This window comes from Eumetopias jubatus, unplaced genomic scaffold, assembly GCF_037043125.1.
Source record: "Eumetopias jubatus isolate StellerSeaLion01/CBP00866 unplaced genomic scaffold, mEumJub1_p1.0 scaffold_11, whole genome shotgun sequence".
Classification (NCBI taxonomy): Eukaryota; Metazoa; Chordata; class Mammalia; order Carnivora; family Otariidae; genus Eumetopias; species Eumetopias jubatus.
Window position 1 is genome coordinate 108,273,597 of NW_028274817.1, and position 24,788 is coordinate 108,298,384.

The 24,788-nt window shown below is 41.1% G+C and overlaps 1 protein-coding gene across 1 annotated transcript; it reads right to left on the reverse strand.

Annotated features, from left to right (window-relative positions):
* Positions 1 to 436: 436 nt before the first annotated feature.
* On the reverse strand, positions 437 to 2,395 carry DDX53 (DEAD-box helicase 53). Its single transcript, XM_028122550.1, is given in 2 exon segments — positions 437 to 2,235; positions 2,308 to 2,395. Coding segments are annotated over 2 exon segments (1,887 nt in total).
* Between the last annotated feature and the right edge of the window lie 22,393 nt (positions 2,396 to 24,788).

Consider the following 24,788-nt stretch of genomic DNA (forward strand, 5'->3'; position numbering starts at 1 on the left):
CTGTTGTGTCCAACCCTTGATTTTGGCTCCAGTCATGATCTCAGGGTTGTGAGATTGAGCCTTACATAGGGCTCCGACACTGGGTGTGGAACCTGCTGGGGATTCTCTCCCTTTCCTCTTCCTCTCCCCCTCCCCCTTTCCCTTTGTCCCCACCCGGCCCCCCACCCTCCTCCCCCACACTCATGCATTCTCTCTCTTAAAAAAAAAAAAAAAAACACATAACATTTATTTTTCCAAATAGTCTCTCACTCTTTCATTTTCCACTTTTGCCTTTATTAAGGAACATACACAATATTGAAAGCTTAGTATTTAAGAATTGGTTAAACGTCCTTAAACTGAGAATGTTTCCAATACTTCTTTATGGATCTTGAAGACTACATATCTTTAACATATCTTCAATCTTCCAGTAGCCTTGTACAACTTTTCAACGTGGATATCAATAAAACTTCCTGGGTTTTCCTTGAGATTTTTATTTTTTTCCTGTGTTCTTTCTTTGTTTATGGAATTTGTGACGTTCAGCCATTATTATAAGATCATCAGGGACACTCTGATTTGCTCGTTTCAGGATTTTAATCAGTTCACTGGCGGTCTTCCAATCATTTTGAGTCATGAGGGTAACTGATACACCAGTCTTCCCTGCTCTTCCAGTACGCCCCACTCTGTGTACATATTCTTCAATATTGCGTGGAAAGTCGTAATTATATACGTGTGTGACATCACTAACATCAAGACCTCTGGATACTAAATCAGTAGCAATCAGTATTTTCACTTTTCCACTTCTGAAGTCCTCCAGTGCTTGTTCACGATCATGTTGCTCTCTGTTGCCATGCACTGATTGCACTGGTAAGCCTTGGATGCTCAGATCACTCGATAAGTCATCAGCAACGAGTTTTCTGCTGACAAACACGATGACTTTGTCTTGGGGTGACAGGCTCTGTAGGAATTCTTGGATAAGAGATCGTTTTTCTTCTTCTGTGGTAATGATTACATTTTGCTTCACCGTATTCACAGCAACTAGATCCAGAGTACCAACATAAACAATCATAGGCTCTTTCAGATACGACTGAGCAAGTCGACGAATGGTATCTGGCCAAGTTGCACTTGTCATAACAGTCTGGCGGTCTGGGCGCACATCTAATAAAATCTTCATTATCTGGTGTTCAAACCCCAGATCTAGCATTTTATCTGCTTCATCTAAGACTAAGTAGGTTATGCTTCGTAAGTTAACGAAATTATTCATTTGCAGATCATTCAGTCGTCCAGGAGTTGCAATAATGATATCTATGCCTTTGGTAATGTCTCGTATTTGTCGTCCTCTACTTCCACCACCATATATACAAATACTTTTAAGACCTTTATATGAGTACTTAGAACATTCAGCTTCCACCTGAAGAGCTAATTCTCTAGTGGGTGTAAGGACTAGCATGCCAGGTCCATTCCTTTCCTCTCTTGGTATTGGTTGATTATCGAGATGAATAAACCCAGGCATTAAATAGGACAAAGTTTTGCCTGTTCCGGTTTGGGCAACTCCTATGAGATCTATTCCTTGTAGAATAATTGGCCACGCCTGTGACTGAATGGGCGTTGGCTTTTGAAAACCTGCTCTTTTAATGCTTTTCATAAGGTCAGGATAAGGATGGAAAGCATCCTCAAACTGACAAGTAGGACTGGGGATGGGGCGCTTTTTGCCACCTTTCAAGTCGTCACACGTTATGTCAAAGTTTTCCTTTCTCCATGTCTGTACTTGAACTTGAGACAATGAACTTGTTGCTTCAGATTCTACATAAAAGTTTTTCTTAATTGGTGGTAAATCTGCCCATTTTCTTTTCTCCCAACCCACAACTTCCGCCTTAATCTGATCCCAGTCAATCAGTGGCTGAACTTGTCTACCACCAGTGTTACCTGGGTGAAACTCTGTTCCAGCGGAAGCCTGAGGTGCGGCGCTATCGACACGGGACTCTGAATGGTGACCTCGTTCTTGTTTTTTGACAAGAGCATCTATGGCTGCTTTGGCCTTTGCTTTCATGTCCCTGGTGCCAAAAATTTTCACTTCGGCTTCAGAATCACCTTTTATGATCTGTATTTTGGTGTTTGTCGTGGCCTGGATGTTTTTTATCTTCCATCCACCACGACCAATCACCACACCAATCATGTTGTTCTTCAGTTTAAAGCAGAGAGGTGGTTCTCTGGGGCCTGAGACTCTAAGCGCCATGCAGCCGGAGGGGCCGCTCCAGCCTCTGCTGCTTCCACCCCCTCCGCCGCCACCGCCGTCCCTGCTGCTGCCGCCGCCGCAGCCGCCGCCGCTGCCGCTGCCGCCGCCACCCCTGCCATCCCGGCTGGCCCTGAAATCTCTTGAATTAGGCTCTGCCCTTTTCTGCTCTGGGGCCCAGGCCATTCCTGAGGAGGGTAAGACTGGTGTTGGCCTTTTGCCTACCTAGAGTGGCAGGAAGATGTAGTCTAAGGCCTCTTTCTCTTCATGAGCTTGACCAACGGACTATGGCGCCGGTGGGTAGCTGAGCAGCTGTTAGGAAGAGAATTATTATGTGATGTAGCGGCAGGGGCTTCAGTGGGCTGACCAATCACAGGACTCGGTATTAGCGTGAGGTATACAGGCACTTGTGACGCAAAATTTAAAGTGACGCTATAATGTGACCTGTCGCTGGCAATGGTAACCTTGGTCACGTGGTTAAGTAGTTTTACCCAGGTTTTCCGCACTGTAAAATTATTTCTCCCTTTCCATTATAGTAATAATAAATAATTATGGTTACTCTATTTTTTTGGAAACAATTCATTAAGTCTAGCTGACCCTCAGAGGCTCACCTCCTGTTTAAATTCGGTTCTTTCTAACGTTTTGTAGAAACTGATGTTATTTGTGATACAATTTGGAAAACACTGCTCTGGATGAATATTGATCATCGAATGAATTTTTTTTTCATTTGGTTGTTCAACGAGGCTTATTCTGACAAAACACATCACAAGTCCCCCACACTTTTTTTTTTTTTATGAATTATACTAGGAGTTTTAAAGCTTTCCCAATATCTTGCAGTTCATTAACTATTAAAAAGGGGAATTTGCTTAGTTAAATGTGGCTTTAACTTAAGAGTATACAGTGTTTCCCTGTGTATGTTTTCATCTTTACATTGAATAATAGTATGTATTACAGAACCACACAATTCTAGAGGTGTTCGACATGTCAGGGTCGTTTTGTTTTTCTTCTTCATTAAAGAGAGAATGAAGTTGAGGCCCTGATATCCTTAAGGACTTGACTAGGAGTTCTCAGCAAATCCTTGAAAGTATAAATTGAGAACCATTTCTTAGCTCATAGACTAGGGCTCTCAGTGCTCTACTGTAAAGTGACGTGTTTTTGCTCCTATTGTTCCATGTGGGCGATACAGGAGAGTAGAAGGAGCCATGATAATGAAGTGAAATCAAGTCGTAAAGTGGGGAGAAGGGTAGCTGTGTTCAAAAGCAATGCACTTTGTGGCGGTCCTTATTGTAGTGAATTATTGGGATTGAAGACTTGTGCAGGTATTATAGGTACTAAGAAAGATTGTGCCTTCAGGGTCACTCCCTACCATTGGAGAAACTGATTGTCACCTAAATTAAGGGCCGCCAGTATGATAGTCTTTGTTTCAAAAATCTCTGGAACAGGCTTATCTCCTTTCTGAAATGTTCCCATTAGATATTTACCCTGTGGGTTTGGGTTTGGTACCTTAATAATCTGCTCTAAAAAACAAAAACAAAAACAAAAACAAAAAAAACCCCACACAACATAAAAGTATAAAGTTGTCAATGCAGTAGATGCATTCTAGTGGAGCAGCTGGCTAAGAGGTTCTTCTAGAACAGGGGGAGGCCAAAAAGGAAGGGTTGGAGTTCCTGATAAAGTATCTCTGAAGAAAGGTAATGAAAGAGAGGAGTGTGCTTAAGGCATTTTTTACCATTTTGCTTAGGGTGGTCCCTAATATTTGATAGGCAACAATAAAAGAGTGAAATATTATAGGCAGTGAATTGAGGTAATTTTAAACCACTGTAATTTCCACAAAATTTTCCTGTAGATAAGTTAATGTTGATATCCTAAAGCATTCTTGTAGGTGGGACTTCCTTAGAAACAATTTTGATAGTATTTTAATTTAATTTTCTTTGATAATCTAAAGCAACCTAGACTTGGGGAATTCCAGTTAGCATTAATAATTATAATAACTATAGTGGATTTACATTTGTATAGCACTTTGTAAATACCTGTAGAAATGGTCTATTTGGATGCTAAGCATCTGGCCATTATTCTATTCTGCAGGTGCAATATATTATGGCAAAGGTTTCCATCATCACTGTACACATTGGTATATTTGTTTTGTGCACAAAACTATGTAATGTAGAGTTAAAGAAGTTGCAGTCGTATGGGGTAGTGGTCAAGGACACAAGAGGCTAAATAACTGGGTTCTGCTCTCAGTTCTGTCGCTTATTAGCTGTGGGTCCTTGAGCTATTTCTAAGCTTCTTATGCCTTGGCTCTGCTAACTGTGGAATGACACAGTGATACTTAAATACATGGAGACACACACAGTTACATTCCTTGGTTCAGAGTAGGAAGTCTCAATAAACTGTGTTACAGAAACAGTAGGTATGTAGAGACAATTAGGGAAGTTCCCAAACATCTATCCAAGATTTTTCCTGTTAGAGTTTCCTCTGTCCACATCAAAATGAAAATGAGGGTAATAAAAATTTGTTCATGAATCTAAATTAATTCAATTTAAACTTTTTAGTCCTAACATCATACTCTCCTTTTTTGGTAAAATATCCTTTCGAAAGTGAAATGAGGATCACAAATGGTTTTTAAAGATCCCTACTATGTCAAAAAAAAAAAAAAAAGGTAAAACGAAGGCCAGTAGCCGGATTTCATTTTAAAATGCTACTTGTATATGAAACCAAAGAAATGGCTGGTACTCGTCTAGCACATTAGCAAATAAACACAGTTGAGAATGCTATTAGGTATTAAACATGCTGGCAGACCAAAAGGTCTGGGAGGCTGGAGATTTGAGGCAAAGCTCTCTAAGGGATGTAGATCTGTTCTGTCACTAGGAGGTGTGAAATTACAAATAGGAGGATATTAAAGTTTTAGGGGAAGAAATCAATGTGGCTTTGGGGAGGTGATGAGGGCAGGCTGGATGACTAGGGTAGAAGATTTAGGGTTGAGACAGAGGGGAAATGGAGAAAAATAGTTTGGTTCAGGGGAAGGGAAAAGGGAACTTCCAGGAACTGAAAAGACAATCAAAGATGTTTCAAATTACTATGGTAAAAAAATGGGAGGGAGGGAATGAATCTAGAATGAAGGCGTTCTCTTGACACTGTCAGTATTAATTAGGGAAGCAGGGCTGTATGGGGAAAGCAGGATGCAATGAAGTGAAGAATGGGGGCTGTGTTTGTGATATTTTAAGTATATTGAACTGAGAGACTTGAACAGAGTGTGGCGGTGCTAATTCAAGAAAGGAACAGCTAAAATGAGCAGGGACCCAAGTAGCAAACTAATAGTTCAGTCCTTGCATATGCCAAACATGTAAAAGGCATTGTTTCATTTAATCATCACAGCAACTCTGTAATGGGGGTTTTCCTCCTTTTCCATGTGAAAATATTGAAACTCCTAGTTGTCACGTAGTATATCCAAGTTCATGCACAGGTATTGTAAATAACTTAGACAAATTTAGACACAGGTCTGATTAGCTTCAAGGACTTTCTCCCTCCACTACACTCCCATCTGTAGGGGAAAATATGCTGGATTTAGTGCCTAATTGTAGAGATGGAATGAAAGGAGCATTTAGTCAAAGGTTACTCAAACTGACAAATTGGGGACTCCTTGGAGCAAAGAACTGCAGAACTGTTTAGCAGGGAAGTTGGAGGGGAAGTCATTTGTAGGGCAAGAAGAGGAGTTTGGTCTCAGACATGTCCGATTTGTGGTGGTTTGGGGAAATGGAAGTGGAAATGTGACGTAGGACTGGAGATTTGGGACTTCAGTTCAGGTAAGAAGACAGGAGGAAGAATAGAAGAATCAGCATAGAAAGTAGAGGTGAAACAGAGAATGAATATTCTTCCCACAAAATAGAGAGTAATGGACAACAGGTTTGAGAATATCTTCAGGAATCAGAGAAGCCATATGATTAGATAATGAGAAGGGGAGCACAGGGAACCGAGTGAAAAAGTAAGAAAAATTCAAGAGAATAAGAAGAGAGCATTATAGTAGGAAATAAGGCAAGGGAACAGGTTGAGAAGACCTGCTAAATAATGTAAAATACTTCACGGAGGACACGGAGTAAATAAACTACTGATGGTGGGAGAAGGAAATTAGCAGTGACTTTCAAGAAGGTCTTTTTTGTGGCACGACGGAGAAACACATGTTGCTAGGGAAGCAACTGGGAAGAGAGACAACTGGACCACTGGGGAACCCTGCAGTGCTGGGGAGAGAACTTTACATCTTGTACCAAAAGCTGAAAGGCACTGTCTTCATTTTTAAACAAGACTTCTAGGAAACTTAAGATTTCATAGGCAGTTACTGGGATTGTTTTGTTAAAGATCCAGTGGATTTCAGTAAGATAACTTACCATGAATAGTGGAAGGAAATGAATTGTAATAGTCTTTCAAAATACATGGAAGGGTAGGATGAGGGAGAGAATCACAAGGAGACAAGAACCTTTCATCAGCAGTTTCAGAAAAGGCAAGTCTTTATAAAAGGAGGAATAGGGAGTACTGGGAGTTCTTTCAAGGAGACTACAGTGCTATTTTTAGCTACCTGTTAAAACTTTCTCTATCAAATTTAGTTTATTCTCCACAGAGTGCGGGGAATGCATCATTTAGGTATATGAAAAAGTGAGGCTATTGATGTAATTAAATCTTCTTTCAGCACAAACAGTAAAAAAAAAAAAAAAAAAAGAAACTATGAGCTGATTAGCACCTGCAGTAAACACTATTGGAGAAATTCTTGCTTACCAACTACTTCCTATGGAAATTTTAATATATTGGCATGAGCTTTAAAAATAATAAGTTGCAATTATCCCTTGGCTCTATTTTGAGTCATTTGAAGGGCTTTCTAGGACCATTTCATTTCTGATAGCTATGATGTATGTAAGTAGAAAGAAAAACCGTGTTTTACATTATTCACATTTTATACCAAAGCCTAACAACAATCCTTAGAATCATGGGAATTTAGAGGTGGGAAGGACTGCCTGGAAGAGCATCTCTTCTAGCCTTCATATTTGCAAGAGTGAGAAATCTAACATCTACGGCAGCTTTGTCCAATGGGGACATGATGTGAGTCACACATACAATTTTGTGTTTTCTAGTGGCCACATTAAAAAAAAAACAAAACAGTAAGAGGGGGAGACTTCTGATTCTGGACAAAATGATGTAGGCACATTTCTCCCTATTCCTTCTGCTTATTTATTTTATATATAAAACAAGAAGACTCTGAAATCTGGAGAGAAGAAGGCAGACCAGCTAAGGATTTTAGAACTTAAGGAATGACAAAAGTGCTAAGTTCCCTTGGTTTTTTGTTTTGTTTTGCCCCCCTTATATCCTAGATTGGGTGCTGGAGAAGCAGACACCCGCAGGCACAACCAAAAAAAAATGTCCCAAGAAAAACCTATTTTTTTTTAAGCCAAAGGACCAAGAAAGGAGGAGCCTATTAAGAAAGAAATTTTTTCTGATAATAACTTCCCTGCTTGCTTATTGCAGAAAACAACAACACAGTGCACTTCCCCTGCCCCCATCAACAAAGGCCTAGTGTGGAGCCTAGACTTCCATCCACATCCATTGGTAGCAAAACACTCCTACTTCTCCCTGCTGCGGTGATGTCCAAGCAGACCAAGTCTCCAAGACTGTATTTTCAGCACTGGGCAGAGGTGATGAGATGCCCTCTCCACACCCACACCCTCCCCCCACCATTATGTCAGTAGAAACTATGTGGGGAGCCTGGAGTTCACCCTCACCTAGCAATAATGTGGCATACCTTACTTTTTTCCCAGCATATGTGAAGTTCTAATGGGGAGCCTGGACTCACACATCTGCCTGGCAGTAAGAAGTTAGGGCCCAGCTTCCCATACCAGTATGGTGTCAGTGGAGGCTTGCAAAATTGGAGATTTAAATAATACTAAAATTCTCATAGTACACAAAATGTCCTAGACGGAATTAAAAATCACCCATCATGTCACGAATTAGGATGAATGAGGAAGAACACATGAATAGATACCAACAATGAGAAGAAAGGGGCAACGGAATTATCTGAAAAAGATTTAAAGTCAACCATCATTTTTTAAAAAGCTTCAGTGAGTACTTACCAACAGACTTGAAACAAATGAGAAAAGTTTTAGCAAAAAATAGAAGATACAAAGAAGAACCAAATAGAAATTTTAGGACTGAAAAATTCAGTAATCAAAATAAACTCCCTTCATGGGCTTAATAAAAGAATGGAAATGAAAGAGGAATGAAGTAGTGAACTTAAAGATAGAACATTGGGAATTACCCAATTTTAACAACAGGGAGAAAAAAGACTAAAAAATATAACAGGGCCTCAGGGGCCTGTGGAAAATAATAAAAGCTCTAATATTCCTTGGAATTGCAGAAGATGAGAAAGAACATGGGTATGAACAGATACTCAACAGAATAAGGACTGAAAATTCCCCAATTTCCCGAAAAGCATAAACCTACAAATTCAAGAATCCTAGTAAACCCCAAACACACTAAAGCCAAGGAAATTCATGCCAAGACAAAGCATAATCAAATTTATATAATCTAAAGACAATGAAAAACTCTTGAAAGCAAATAGAAATGACACATTGCCTATAGGGGGAACACCTGTTCAAATGATAGGAGATTTGTCATGAAAAACCATGGAGGCCAAAAAGAGGTGGCATAATATTTTTTCACATGCTGAGAGACAAGAACAATCAACCCATAATTCTATATGTAGAGGAAATAACTTCAGAAATGAAGATAAGGTATTTTCAAATGAAGGAAAGCTAAGAGAACTTATTGCCAGCAGACCTAACGTAAAATAATGGCTGATGCACATTCTCTACATGAAAAGGGAATGATAAAAGAAGGAAAGGAAACAATAAGCAAAAATATGGGTTAAATACAATAGAGTAGCCACTTCTCAAATTTTATAAATGATGTTTGACATTTTGATAATGTATGATATCATCTTAAATGTATTAGAGGAGATAGTTAAAACAAGTATATTACAATTGGGAACAGTAAAGGGACATAAAAAGAGAAATGGTTTCTATACTTGACCATACTGTAAAATAACAGTACCATAGGCTCTGATAAGTTACAGATCTATAATGCAATACCTGGAGGAACCACTAAAAAGCCATACAAATACGTACACTCAAAAGCAGTACAGGTGAATTAAAAGGGAATTCTAAGAAATTTTCAGCTAACCCACAGGAAATATGCCCATGAAAACATGCTCAAAATTATTAGTCATAAGGGTAATGGTAATCAAATTCACAGTGAGATACCGCTTCATACCAGTTATAACAGCCGTAATAAAAAAGACAAAAATAAGGTGGTGAGGATGTGAAGAAGAAATTTGAACCCTCATACAGTAGTAGAAATATAAAAAAGTGCGTTCATTTTGGAAAACATTTTGGCAGTTTTTCAAAATGTCAAATAGAAAGTTATCATAAAAATAAATAAGTAAATAAAGCTACTGTATGACCCAGCAACTCCACTCTTTGGTATCTACCCAAGAGAAGTACAAACATGTTCACACAAAAACTTGTACCTAGATGTAAATGGCAGTATTATTTATAGGAGTCAAAGAGCCAAAAATAACCCAGATGTCCATCACCTGAGGAATTGATAAACAAAACGTGTTGTATACGTACAGTGGAATACTGTTCAATAAAAAGGAACGTGATATTGGTGAATGCTGGTGTAGATGATCCTTGAAAACATGTGAGGTGAAAGAAGCCAGGCACAAGAGACCACTTACCTTATTATTCCATTTATCTGCAATGTCTAGATTAGGCAAATAGAGAGAGAGAAACTAGATGAGGGTTTCCTAGGGCTGAGGACGGATGTGGGAGATGAGGTGGACTTGGAAGTGAGGCGAGAGGGGTAATGGGTAATGACTGTTACAGAGTTTGGTTTGGGGTGATGAAATTACTTCATGATGACTCTTTCAAAACTGTAAATATAAAAAAAAACATTGAATTATTCACTCTAAATGCATGAATTGCATTGGTATGTGACCTATATCACAATAAATTAAGTAATATATGGATCTATGTGAATCTTAGGTTTCTGAGAACTTTGCCCCCTTTCCTATATGTGAATTAAATGCATGCTCTAATTTTCCCCTCTAAAAGCAATACAGTTGACAAATGAGAAAACTGAGGCACAAATAATAAGCTATTTTCCAAGGTCACGCAGCTAACTCCTGAGTTCCACATAACAAACTCAAACAGATTTCCTGGCTATACACAAGGGTGATTAACGATAGGCTGGGGAAAGATGGGGAAGGCAAGAAAAGGAAACCATTGCCAATAAACATATTCAGTTGTGATAATCTGGGATAAAAAAGGCAATCCGGTATGACAGAAGTTTTTATTGCCTTTCTCAGGGGTTTCGGAACTGCTTGTAGTTGATAAAGCCATTCAGAGTAAGGATTTGGGACAAGGGCTTATACTCAATTCTTTGCAGTGCACATTACTACCGAGGGAGACAGCAGGTGACTTAAGTCTTCACTAAGAATCATTATAGGGGAAGAGAAACACAAATGATAACGTTAACAACGGCCGAATCTTCTCTTTGGGAGTTTATTGATATTCCTAAGTGATAGGAATAGAAAACTGATGGAAGAAAAGGTAACAGCCTTTAAAGGTGGATTAATTTGGCATGTTGTTTTTCTGTCAGTCTTACTATAGCACTTGACAGGAAAAAAGATGCATTTGATACCATTTACTCTTTTCAACATGGCCATTACTTCAGAAATATTATCACTTTTGATTTTTCAATTTTTGCTGAAATGGTATTTGATATAGTTTCGTTCTCATTATGGAGTCTCTGTCTCAATTTGCTGAAAAAGATTGCAACCCCAGTGAAGTATGGCAGAAAATTAATTAATTGTGTGTGGCTATTTAAAGATCATTCAGGGAGAACATCAAGTGGTATTTTCTAGATCGTCTGACTTTGATCTGAATATTCGTTTCTTGCAATGACACAGATTTCATGGCTGGCAGCCATGAGCTAAAACCTGGAACTTTTCGAGGTTTGCGTGTTCCAGGTCACACAGGCTACGGTCCTCAAGGGTGGGCCAGTGGGGAGAGGAAGCAGCTGAGGGAAAGAAGGGTGGTGGTGAGGGAAACTTGCTTGCCTGTTGGGGATGACCCCAAAAGACAGCCAGCCTTTCTAATATGCAGTGTCCAAAAAGCATGTTTATCTCAGACCATGTCCAGTTACATGGTGGATAAAGGTGTTCTAATCCTCCCATCCAAGTACTAACCAGGCCTGACCCTGCTTAGCTTCCAAAATCAGATGAGATTGGGCGCGTTCAGGGTGGTATGGCCATAGACAAAGGTGTTCTAATCCTATACAGAGCTGTAATTCACACGGCGGGCAGTACAAGATGTCTGGTATAAGAGGCTACTGTGGTTCTGGGCAACTTGCTAGTCAGAGAGCTTTTGGGATTATCCAACTTTCAGGAACAAATAATTAGTGAGGTGTCAGGGCAGCACACAAGCAGGCTGTGGTTCAGGGTGGGATTTTGTTGTCACTGGAATGTGGGAGTGTTGGGCAGAAGGAAACAGGGTGAATGCTTGTTGTGGAGCCTGTTTCAGCATGGGGTGGGGCTTACGTGAGGCAGAGCCCATGTGGTACATTTGATACTATGTCAGTGACAGCAAAGCTGATTCTAGCCCCATTGGAAAGTGGGTCAAGGTTGCTAATAAAATGAGTGTTGTGATCAGACTTTGTGGCGGAGCCACCTTAGGTGTGTCCGGTAGAAGTGTCTCAGCACTGGGGGCTTACATGCACTCACAGATGGCATCAGCGACCATCATTGTTATGTAAGGAGTCACATGCAGTAAGATGGCGTAGCGTGTGGTGATGGTGAGCAAAGACTGTATCATATAGGTGGATATTTGAGTTTCACATCTTCTGCTTACTATTTGTATGACCTTGGGTAAGTTACTTAACAGCTCGGTGCCTCAGTTTCCTCTGTTGTAGAGTGGGGTTAAATGATACTTATCTCCTATGGTGATTATAAGGGTAAAATGAAACAATGCATTTCAAGTGCATATCTCGCAGGAAAGATGGGATGTTTTCAATTCTAGCAGTTCATCATGGTACATTGTGATAGAATGCCTTGCTACTCAGTATGGTCTGCAAACCAACAGTATCACCTGTGAACTTGTTTAAGGAGCAGAATCTTGGGCTCCATAGTAGTCCTCCTGAATCAGAATCTGCATTTTCATGAGGTCCACCAGAAGAATCCTGTGCACATTAAGATTTGAGAGGACCTGTATAATGGTTTATCTTAAGATATGTATCCTGTTTATAGCTGTCGAAACTTGTTCAAGTTAGTTAAGCTCTCTGAGTATATATCCCCATCTGTAAAAACAGAATAATTAACATGTTAGGATTAGGAAGAGCATATGAAATAACATGTCAGAGTACTTTAACGGTACTCCAATAGTGTATGGGCAGTGCAATCTGTGATTGCTAGGAAGTAATAATAAGTAATTTTCAGGGCTTTAGATGTGGTCAGCTATTGCCAGGCCTTTGGCTTTATAAGTCCCTCACCATGATCCTAAAATAGATAGCAATGGAGCTTTAGTGAACTAGACTAATTCCTTTTTCTGCCCCCCTCCAGCTTTATTGAAGTATAATTGACTAAACTGTACATATTTAAGGTATACAATGTGATGATTTGATACACATATATATTATGAAATGATTATCACAATCAAGTTAGTTAACACATCCATCACCTCACATAGTTAATGTGAGTGTAAATATGAGATGGCAAGCTTTTTCTGTCAGGGGTAGATAGTGATAATGTTTGGCTCTGTGGGTACACAGTCTCTGTTGTGACTACTCAACTCTCCTCTTTAGTGAGAAAGCAGCTATAGACAGGTAAGCAAACTGTTCCAAAAAAATGCAGAAAATAGATGGCATGATAGATCAAATTATGAGGAAAAAAAAAGAGAAATTTGAGGCAGATCTTGGAGTTCCTTCCGAGCCCTTTGCTCAAGGTCTTCTGGGGACCTAGGAAGGAAGCAGAGATGATCATATCATTGGCTGTGTGTTGGAGCTGAGAAGTGCAGGGTGAGGAAGAGGGTACGTCTTTTGGATGAGGTGAGTATTGCTTCTCATTTAACACCAAGCTTGTGCTTGGGAGTGGGTCTGTTCCTCGGGGCAGTGTCTCCTCATTCAGTGTTGGCTTATGCCTAGAGCCTTCCTAGCCCTAGTCCATTCTGTTAAAAACTTGCCAGAGAGTCACAGCATAGTCCCCAGAGACCATCTTAAACAACATAGCTTGTAAAATGGTTGATTTTTCCATGGCCACACGTGAAAATCCCGGTGGCCCCAAATACGAGTCTTTGGTTTACAGAGGAACTGAGCAGTGGAGTGTGTTGGCATAAACCATGTGTTTTTAGTTGGCGGGCTTGCAGGGCCTCTTGTTTTGAGCCAGGAAGGGCAGGGTCATAAGCAGAGGCCTGAGGGCACCAGGAGGATTGACCCCACTGTCGAATCAGTGTCTTAGGCTTCAGTACATTTCTGTTAAGAGTTGGACTGCCATTGTATCCAGAGGAATCAGGCAGTGGGTGGGGTCTTGGTAGTGGGATCTCTGGGTTGTCATTTTCTTTCCAGAGGAGTTGATTGAGATTGAGGCAGAGCCTGAGCAAGTGGAAAGACCAGGCTCCAACTCTTCAGAAAAGGAATTTGGCAAGGGATTTGGTGCCCCAAGCCAAGGTATAGCAAACTCAGCACTGGATTTGAAGCCCGGGAATTAGGGATTGGGTACGCCAGTGGGGGCCAGGGGCCAGCTGCAGCTCCAGGAGGCTCCTACTACCACCATCAGGCATGTTCTCGTGGAAGGCAGGTTGTAAGGCTTTTTGGTCCACTGTGGGGCCCAGGGGTATCAAGTAGGGACTGGCTGGCACGAAGTCCCAGATTCATACCCATAATTTTGAGTTTTGGTACATGCCTGGATGCTATAAGTTACCATACCTATTTTAAATCTCATGACCTTGCGTACTCACTCAAAGATTGCTGAGGATGTTGTTTTGTGAGAAAAAGGGAAATTCACCTGCATGCATGCTCAGTGGACTTTTGTAGCAGTCTGATTGTTGAGAAGGTTTCCAAAAAACCTGTTGAACTGTGAAAGCTGGTTACTCTTGGGATCGTGTATCAGTCATGGTCCAGTGAGGAGGCAGAAACCTCTTAAGTGGTTTTAACAAGAAAAATGTGCACCTAAGTATGAAGAATTGTTAACAAGGTATAACACTGTTAACTAAGACACTAAACAGGGAAAAAGAAAACACTAAGCAATCAGAGAAGGGGAAGCTACAGGAGACAGCATCCACTTCTGGGGCTAGGGAAACAAAAAAAAGAGACTGGAATTCTATTAGCAGGTATTCTTAAAACTTAGCAGTTCAGAGGAGGGTGTCCCTGGAGTTAAATCCGGACCTCTGAGGATGGCGCATTGTGATGTTTCTGAGGAGAGAGTAATGAAACTGCTTGTACAAGGGTTGAAAAATCTGCAAACCGCATTCAGTTGCTCTCACGGGATGGCGCTGCCACTGCAGTGGAGAAGTGTTGGAGGAAACCTCGCAAGAGGCAGACCAGAACGAGCAAGTCCCCCCCTCCTTCCTCTAGCCCTGCAATCCCCTCTAGAGCTAATAGGGCTCCATCCAGCAAAGCAGAAATGTGCACTGCAGAGTCCCTGCCCCCACCTCACAAACCAGGCAGGGAAGAAGCAGAGCAGGTGGGAGCTGAGAGAGAATGAACGAGTAACCCAGAATGCTTTTGTGCTCTTTGGGGACAAGCTCTTTGGGTTCGCTGGGCCTGTCTGTCCACTGAGATGAGAAATGACTCAGGAGAACCTTCCCATTTTCTCCATCATTCTCCCTTCCCAGTATCCATAAAGCGATCCACAGAGAAATCCCATGGTGGGTGCTCCCTAGGCTTGCATTGAGTGACTGAGAAGATGAAGTTAAGGGCTCCAGAATTCTCTGTTCCTGGAAAGGAGAAAGAATGCAAGGGCAGAATTTTTCTGCCTTTATCTCTCCCAACCCCCCCACCAGCAAAGTGAAATTCATACTACTCTGGCCTGTACATGATCTGGTAGGAAATAAGTACAGGGCCAATTTCAGCGCAGCCAGAGCAAATGTTAGATTTTGTGACAGGAAAATTAAGGGCAATGATTTCTGCTGGGCAGTTCTTTAGAATAACACATATGCTAGAATGTGTTCTACCTTTTTTTCAGAATTTAAAGGCAGCCAGAGTGGGAACTCCATTTCACACACTACTCTTCAGAGAGAGCAACCATTCTGAGATAACCATGAGGTTGTTTACAGGTAATACATTGGAAGAGAGTCCCTGCTTAGAGCACAGAACGGAGTTGGAGCTAATTGGGAATGGCAAGAGCTAGAGAATGTGAGACCACTGATGACAGACTGGGACTTTTGTAGAGTTGTTTAATTATTCCTGTTACAACAGTGAGGGCATTCCAAATGCTACATAGATAAGCAAAGGACAGACAAGTAGAGTAATGAATCATAGACCTTTCCTTTTTGAGGAGCAATTAGAGTTGATCCCATATTTCCTATGTGTATTATTTATTAGGAGTATGTCTGTGTTTGATTGCATCAGTTGTTTTTATAAATCAGACATTGTTAATTGCACAGTCCATTATTGTTGACCTCGTCCTTTGCTTTTCAACACATCTAGTTTATCCCTTGAAAAGTGAGCCTACAAATTCAGAAAAATTACTTTCAATCCCAGACTGTGTGGAATAAATCTAGACTGTGTGTTTCCTATGCTGTAATTATAGCTCTTCTTAATATACACCGGCTTCCTCCATTCTAGTTGGCTCTGCATCATGATTTTTCCGACCACTCATTATTGATGATCACTTCTGGTTTTATTGCCCGACTGACCCTCGTCAGATGGCAGCTGTCTGGACTGTACCCTCTGACCTGGGACAAGAGGTAAAGAAGTACATGCCTAACCCAGTGGATCCCTGCTCCAACTGAGATCAGAAGAGTGGCATCAGGCATTTCTTAAATTATCCCTTGGTAATCTCAATATAAACGAAAAAGAAGGGTACTTCTGATACCACTGACAGCTGAAGTTAAGTTCTGATGCCTTGGATGATTATACCAAGTGATAATTGCTCCCTCCAGAACGGTATCTAAACTACATTTATTTTTGATCTGCTACATATCACACTACATTATATCAGCAATAGGTGTGGTTGCAGGCAAAGCGGAGGAGAAGCAAAAGCCTGTAATTCTTTAGGTATTAGGGAATCCCTCTTCACCTTGTGTTTCTGTGTTCTGCTAAAGCTGGGGGCATTTTTTTCAGGAACCACACAAGATTCTCGCCGGAATTGTTAAGAGCATAAATGGTGTCAGAAGTGGGCGATGAAATTTCCAAGGGAAGGAGGGATAGCTGGGCTGGTGTCATAATTGCAAGTTAGGTCTGCCATGGGAAGTGTCATTCCTGAAATGAAATACAAAAGGTTGGGCACCTGGGTGGCTCAGTTGGTTAAGCGACTGCCTTTGGCTCAGGTCATGATCCTGGAGTCCCGGGATCGAGTCCCACATCAGGCTCCCTGCTTAGCAGGGAGTCTGCTTCTCCCTCTGACCCTCCCCCACCTTGTGCTCTCTCTCTCATTCTCTCTCTCTCTCTCTCTCTCTCAAATAAATAAATAAAATCTTTAAAAAGAAAAAAACCAAAAGGTTACACACCATAAGTTGGTTGGCTGGACTGGTCAGATTGCCTGAAAAGGTTAACAATTACTGGTTTCAACCATGTCCATGGGAGAAAAATGGAAACTACAGAAGGGTAGACAGATAATAAACATTTTTTTTTTGATAACATGGTGCAGCAAATAAAAACTTGTGGGCAGAAATAGGGGGAGAAAGGTGTCCAGAAGGGTATAATTTTCTCCGCATATTTGCCTGCTTCTTGACAACATTGGCTAATAGGTAGCAATGGTAACTAAAGCAGAGTAGATTTCTGAGGTATGCTGGGTGAGTAGAGCTCCTTTATAAAGCATCATGACCGGCTGCTTGAAGTCTCGAGGTCAAGACTGCTAAGGATTAGGAGAGGATGCAAATTCGAGTGCATCTCATTCAAGGAACAGGGCACCAAATTAGACTTTCCTTTCTATTTTAGAGAGGGACACAAGTAAAATTATGAAGATTTCGGCATTTTTTAGCTACATTATACACCCCAGCATAGGGTGAGGTCAACTCTCTCTCACTTGCTTTATGGAAAGGCAACATGCTTTGTCCCTGAAATTTCAGGATGAATTGTTCATATCAGTGACTCACTCACTAGAAAACATTATGTTGACTATGTGCTTAGGCTCGTGCTAGTGCAAGTGATGCTCTTGGTCCGAGGAGAACTTTTCCCCTATACGTTGTGGGGCTGTGGCCTGTTGGACATCTTAGAGTTGATGAGCTAACTCTGAAGCTGAGTACATTGCTCAAGACCTTTGCAGTTCTTAGTTCACGTTTTCCTGACTGGATGAAATATTTGAGGACCATATGTACCTATTACTTTGACTTTACGAACGGAGCACATTTGGGTTAGAAGGTTGAGTCCAAGTTGCCTGGTGGGAAATGTATGCAGATACTGGATCACCCTACCAAAACAGAGATCTGATTTCATCCTGATGGCCACATCGGTCAGTTGGTCATGGCTGCCTACAGAGTCTAATGGGGAAGGATTAATTATTAGGGTTCCGATTGATTTGTGGTGTCTCTCACATGTTGGCAAAGGGAGGCAGCACAGTGACACCATGTATTTGCCATCTCCATCCTAAAAGAAAGCATCTAACGAACAGTTTGAGAAAAGCCTGGCTGTTGAAGGGTCATATTACATCAACTTGATGAGCCTTCTTCCAACTACCCTGCTGTGGTGGTCTCTAGATATTATGGGCCATGAAGGAGCCATCAGTGTTGTGAACATGAAACTGTATATGCTATTCATTGAACATTCCTACTTGGTGCTGTAATGGCCCAATAATTTTTAACCATATTGCACAGGAGGTAATCAAAATTTAATGGCCAAAATATTTGAAAGGAACCAAAAATTGTGTTGCTCTGGAAATAAGTTTGTACGTGACAGTGTCAAACCATAAAATACCTCATGGGGATTTAATATTTTCCTGTTTTGGTTTCATTGAGACTCATAGTTGAGTGAAAAATATTTAAGCCCATTACGTGATGAATACTGTTTAATAATTGGATCTCTGTAACATAGTGTAAAACAATTATGAAAATGTGAAGGAGCATCTAGCAAAAAGGGTAGCAGAGATTTTTTTTCCTCCTATGCTTACCTTAGCAACGATCTCTCTTTATGGAGTTTCTTTGACTAATTGGAATGCATATCCCGATGAAATGAGGCCACAGTCCAGCCTGTCTTTCCTTGAGAAGGGAGAATTCTTTTTGTTTAAATAGAGCCCAGATGTATTGCGTATCAGATTCCTTTAATCAAGAGAATCTATTCCTGGCTCAAGATTCCTTTATTTTGAGAAATGAGTGATACACTGAAAGCATCCATACGTTCTTATTAGGAAAGAGAATCATTTCATGGCATCATGATTCCGTGTGGGACCAGGTGGATGCTACTCCATCTTCCCTTCAGTGTTGAGCCTCTCTGTGGAATCATCCCTCATGCTTGCCAGATCCTTTTAGCTTGGAGTCTGGAGGAAAGAACAATGGAAACCACATTTAGCATGACTCCTCCTAGTTTTCCCATTTCAGGAAATAGCAGCTCCACTCACTGTTGCTTCCACTCACAAAGTTCTTAAAGATACCTCCATGAATGGAGTAGAGGCAATAGTGAGTGCAAACGCCCTGAGATAACAGTGTACCTGGCTGGTTACAATAGGAGGCCTTTGTGACTAAAGTGAAGGGAGCTACAGGGAGAGAGGTAGGGGTGAAGTGGGAAGGTAGCTAGAAGTCAGAGCAAATACCAGGCACACAGGGAGGTGTTCCCAATTCTTATCCAAAACAGACAATGTCCCCAACCTCTCTCACTTGCTATCTCCCTCACCCCCTTTATATTCCTTCAGCACTGCTACTATCTGGCATGTTCTCTGTTTATTATTTGCTTGCATATTTCTTCACATCTGAATGTAAGCTCCATGAAAGTAGATGCTTTGACTCCTTTGGAAATCATGTATGTATTCCTTAAACCCAGAACAATGGCAAGCCATGGTAAGCAATCAACAAATATTTGTAAAGCATGAATTGCGTGTTGATCTTGAACGTCTTTTAGGGTCTTGAGATGATAACCCTTTGCTACCTGAAAAACCCATCCCAAATCTTAGTGACTTAGAACAACCACCATCTTCCAGGCAGGCACACTGGGCTGGATCAGGCTCAGCATCTTTTGGGCCTTGGTCATCTGTGTGCCATGTCTGGCAGTTTGCTGGCCATTTGGAGATGGGGGACAAGTGGAAAGGGAACTGGGTTTGGTACTGCTCTTCATCCTGTAAGCTTCTGGCCAAAGACTCCAAGAACCAGCCCAGGTTCTAGTGATGGAAATCTAGATTCCACCCCTTGATGGGTGAAATTACAAAGACCCCTGGATTGCAAGTGTGTAGTGTTGGGAAGGGAAGATTTGGGGCTGTCTTTGCAATCTGCCACAGCCCTTTGTTCTTCCGTGTCTAACTGAATGGTCTCTCTTTTATTGAGCCACATGCCTATTTCTGGAGCAGCCAGTGAACTGTTTCCTCCATCTGAGTATTGTCTAGCACAAACTTTTTATACTATTCTCTGGAAGTTCCTTCCTCTCCATAAAACTGCTGGGTGTTGCCAATTGCTCTGACATTGTTTCACCCTGCTTTTTTTTTAAGATTTTATTTATTTATTTGATAGAGAGAATGAGATAGAGAGAGCACGAAAGGGGGGAGTCAGAGGGAGAAGCAGACTCCCCGCTGAGCAGGGAGCCCGATGCGGGACTTGATCCCGGGACTCCAGGATCATGACCTGAGCCGAAGGCAGTCGCTTAACCAACTGAGCCACCCAGGCTCCCTCACCCTGCTTTTTATGTAGATAAGTTTTGAAACATGTAAGATATTTTAGAGTCAGAAAACTGTCACTTTTAAGTGACTCCAGCATGCGTTTTTCTTCATCATTTTCCTGGTTGGAACGCACTAATGCTGTTTCTGTCTACTGCAGAAGCATTTTCTCATGGTGGCATTTTTAAGCCAACACCTGGTGTACATGCTGTACACCTTAGTCACTCTGTTTTTCTTTTCCATAGTTTTTCCGCCTTGCCATTGGGAGAGTCGTTTGCACTTCACTGTTGGCCAACTCTTTTTTTCTGTGGTACAGTGTGTCTTGTGCCACATGTATAGAAGCCTTTTTCCGCACATAGCTACATACTAAAGCATTCACACTGAAACATACAAAAATACACACAGAGGCAAACTTTTTCTCTAGCCGATGGCATTTGTGTCCCTCACCATTTTGTATATCTTGCCAGCAACCACATCTATTGGTCTGAGTGTTCTCTCTGGCCTCCAGGGTCTTATTGCTCACTTGTAGCAGGTCATTAAAAAAGTGTCATGGGGGATGCCTGGGTGGCTCAGTCGGTGAAAAAAAAAAAAGTGTCATGGAATTACTTACTCTCCATCCCCAGCCCTCAATCAGTGACTCAAGGAAGTTGGTGTATAAATACCCTATCTCCTTCACTCTGGGATTAAGGGTGAGAAGTTTGAGTTGCCCATCCTGTACTGAGTCCCCGGTTTTTCCGAGGGCTCAAGCTCCAGGTTCTTACAGGGTAAACCTGCTCATTCACATACTCTTTATTGGATACCTTCCTTTCCCCACTCATCTCTGTTTTCTTCCCACATATCCTACCTTACTTCAGATCCTTAGCTCAGATTCTGCTTTTGGTGGGGCCTCAACTAAAACATATGCACATATCTTTCTAATTTTTACAGTAGTATTTCCTTAGTTCTAAACCCTCCTTTACTTATTAAATCACATTTTTTCCCGCTACTCTTGGGAATCCAAATCTTGAAAAGATTAGATTCTATCAGATGAATTGCTGCTTCTCTGACACTTCCTACCTTGCCTCCAAGTACACTGTATTTGAGTAGGGGGGGGGAAGAAGGTAGGTGTGAGTGTATGTGTATTTGAGAGTGTGTGTATGTTTGTGTTCAAGGAGATGGGAATGGATGAATATATATCTGTGTATTTACACATGTCATGTGTCAATATGTGAAGGGGAAATAATAGAGAAGTCATTTTAAAAGGATTTGAAAAGGTAAAATGTTAGATATTCACTGTTGGTGTTAAAAGTTGCAAGAATGGAAGGGTGGTAGGACTCCTTTTAACACTTTTAACTTGCTTGGTGCTAAGGACGATTAGTAATGAAAAGGAAAGCACAGTAATGAGATCTTGTTTGTGTCATTAAATTATAAGTTGAAACATCCGTAGTAACAGGGTTGAGGTTTGCTCCATAATCTCTCTAAGTGTTCTCAGGGCAGCTAGGTAAGAACAGAGAGAATAGCTTTGTTCTCTGCATTTCCCTCTAGGGAAGTAGGATTTTGCTCTAAAATCTGCTCAGACAGGTGTTTTCTGAGTGTGTGTTTGTGCAGGGGGTGGGGGTGAGAAGGGTGGGCAGAGGGTACATATGTATCACAAAGCAAAGTCATCTTGCTCTCTTGTTCAAATGCTTGTTTCATTCCCTATTACTTTCCTTAGCCCCCTGAATCTAATGATGGCTTACTTTGTATGTTGCTATTTTCCCCTGTTCTCCTGGGAAGGATGAGTTGCTCTCATCTTTGTAGAGGCACCTACAGAGGACTGGAAGACACAGGGACTAGGCAAGTATTAGCAGAATAGAATCATACAGATTATTACATACACTATAATTTCATCATCCCCACACTGAATAATCGAGAGTAATTGTATAAATTATCTTTGATAGTTGGTTGTATTTAGAGTTTGAAGTATCAGTACTTTAGTTGACGCATGCTACTTATTTTTCAAAAAGAAAGGTTACGATTTAAGAATAAGATGAAAGATCAGTGGCAAGAAAGCCTAGAGAAAATTCTGGTCCGATGATTCAGATCATGACCCTGGGAAGTACCCATGTTTTTCACTCAAACTTTAGATGGAGTTTCTGTTTGTACATCATTCTTTTTAATGGACAGTGGTGCCAAATCTTATTTGTTGGTAAAACCAGAGATGGGAAACTGAGATGGGACATTTGGGATGGAGGAGATTGTATAGCACTCGGAAAATCCCACTAATCCCACTTCAAGGCCATGCAGCCAGCTAGTCCAGAGAGGCCTGTCTTAGATTTATAGTGCTGTGGATCAGCAGCTAAAATTTCAAGATAATAACATGGCATTTGTCTGCCAATAACTGCCAAAGCGTTATAGATTCCATCTTTTCTCTGCCACTTTTGCTAGAAGGTAACCGGGGAGGAAGTGGCAGAAATGGTAACAACATGAACTGTGAGCTTTGCACTGGTTATTGCCAATGATTTATGCTGCTCAAAGATACACTGTGACCTAAATTCAAAACATGCCCAGTGTCAATATTGGACGTTTGTTTAAAATTAATAATAGAAGAACTATCAGAAGGTAGAAAACTTAGCACTTCTGGTTATTACAACTTCAAATAAGTGAGTGTGTGTTCTCTAGTCAAATTCATGAGAAAGGGTTTTTTTTTCTTTCTTGTAGAGATTTATTTATCCCTTTATGGAGACACTTCTGCAGCTGCCACCTCTTTTGCCCTTCCTGTAGTCAACTGTATTAATTTCTTCCATACTAGTAGGCCCCCATATTTTAACATCCTGAGCGCACTTCCTCTCTAGTTGGGAAGAAATAACCTAGCAGTTAAGTCCAATGTCATACATCAGTGGAGTTCTGCTGTGAGGCTTCTTGGGGCTTTATTAGTACATGGATTTGAGGAAGGAAAGAGAAAGCAGGAACCTTGTGGGCCTGGGCCTGGGGAGCTGGTAGTTCCTAAGGGGCATATCCCCAAGGAAGTTAACATCATCCCTCCCCACAGTGCCTGGATAGGACTCAACATAGTGGAACTTAACAGCTTAGAGCATGATGAGGGGCTTCAGCAGGACTGGATCCCAAACTTGGTTATTCCTGTTTTATGAGCTGTCATTTTAAGTCCTTTAAGCTTTATTTCCTCTTATGCAAAATGAGGATAATAAGAGTACTTTCCTCATAGGTTGAGGTTTAAATGAGATAGTGTGTGATCCACTACCTGGAATTTAATGGGCATAAGTAAATGTCAGTTGATATCATTCTTATTCTTGCCGATGCTGATATCCCAATATGTCCACGGTATTGGATGGGGCATAGGAGCAGGGTACACAGGCAGTGTTTGGTATTCGAGGTCATCAAAGTGCAGGATAAGATGATTAATCAAGATAGGAAACAGGAACTTTGACAGACGTTGTGGGGCACATAGAGGGAGATGTGTGGCAAGATGATCTGTCTAGGGAAGAAGGGTATACTTAGATTTCTGGAAATGAATTCAGGTTCTGGTCAAGTGGGCTGAGGTTGCTCAATACCACTATGGTACTGAGGTACAAACTTAGTCCTGGAAGATGAACAAACATAGCAAGGGTGAGGGCAAGATACTGGGTACCTAGGACTCAGGTCATGCTTGCCTGCTATCGAGTCCCCAGTAGGACTAACTTCAGGACCAAATGGTGGGACTGATGTTCTTGACGCCTGTGGAGTCTGTTTGGGACCTGGTGAGGGGAGTGATTCTCAGGAAAAAAACATTAATGAAGACTGGTGAAGACAAGGGCCTAATTTCTTGCCAAGTTGGAGGCTCCCTCTACACTCTCATCAATGTTTGTTGTTATCTAACTTGACCCAAGCTCTTTCCTTGGACACTGAGGCTTGTAAGCCTCTTCCTATGCCCAAGTTAGATTTCTGGTCCCCACACCTTTGGTTTGATTTGGCAACAGTGGGTATTCTAGTTCTTCCTTCTATGTTGTATCCAGTTTTTATGACTATTTCACTGTGAAGTCCTTGAGGACAGGAAAACATCTTCTTGATCTTTGAATGCTGAACTTGTATTCTGTGACAGACATCCTAGAGGTTCAGTAAATATCTTTGGAGTGAGAGAATAACTACACCTTCACCCTCTTGTCCTTATGTTTTAATACGGCTCTATGTATAGTTAGAGATGACTGTATGAAAAGACGATATGGGTAAAGCCATGTTTTAAGCAAATCAGAATCCAAGGTTAAAATAAAACACAAATACCAAAGACTTACACATCATATCTTGGCAAGCTTCTGGAAAGGGGTGGCCTTTGTGACTTATTCAGTGGTGACTAATTTTAGCTTATTGGGAAGATGAAATAAATTTACCTTGGCTTTTTTTTTTTTTTTTTACAAACTCATTCTGATAGTCCCCAAATCTCTCAAGTACTATTTTCCCCCTGTTATCTAACTGCCTGAAGAGGCAAAAGCCTATGTAAGTCAGTCCTATCACCTTCTGTGTTCTAGAAGCCTCCTTAGTTCTTAATCTTGTTTTCTCCTGGATATATCAATCCCT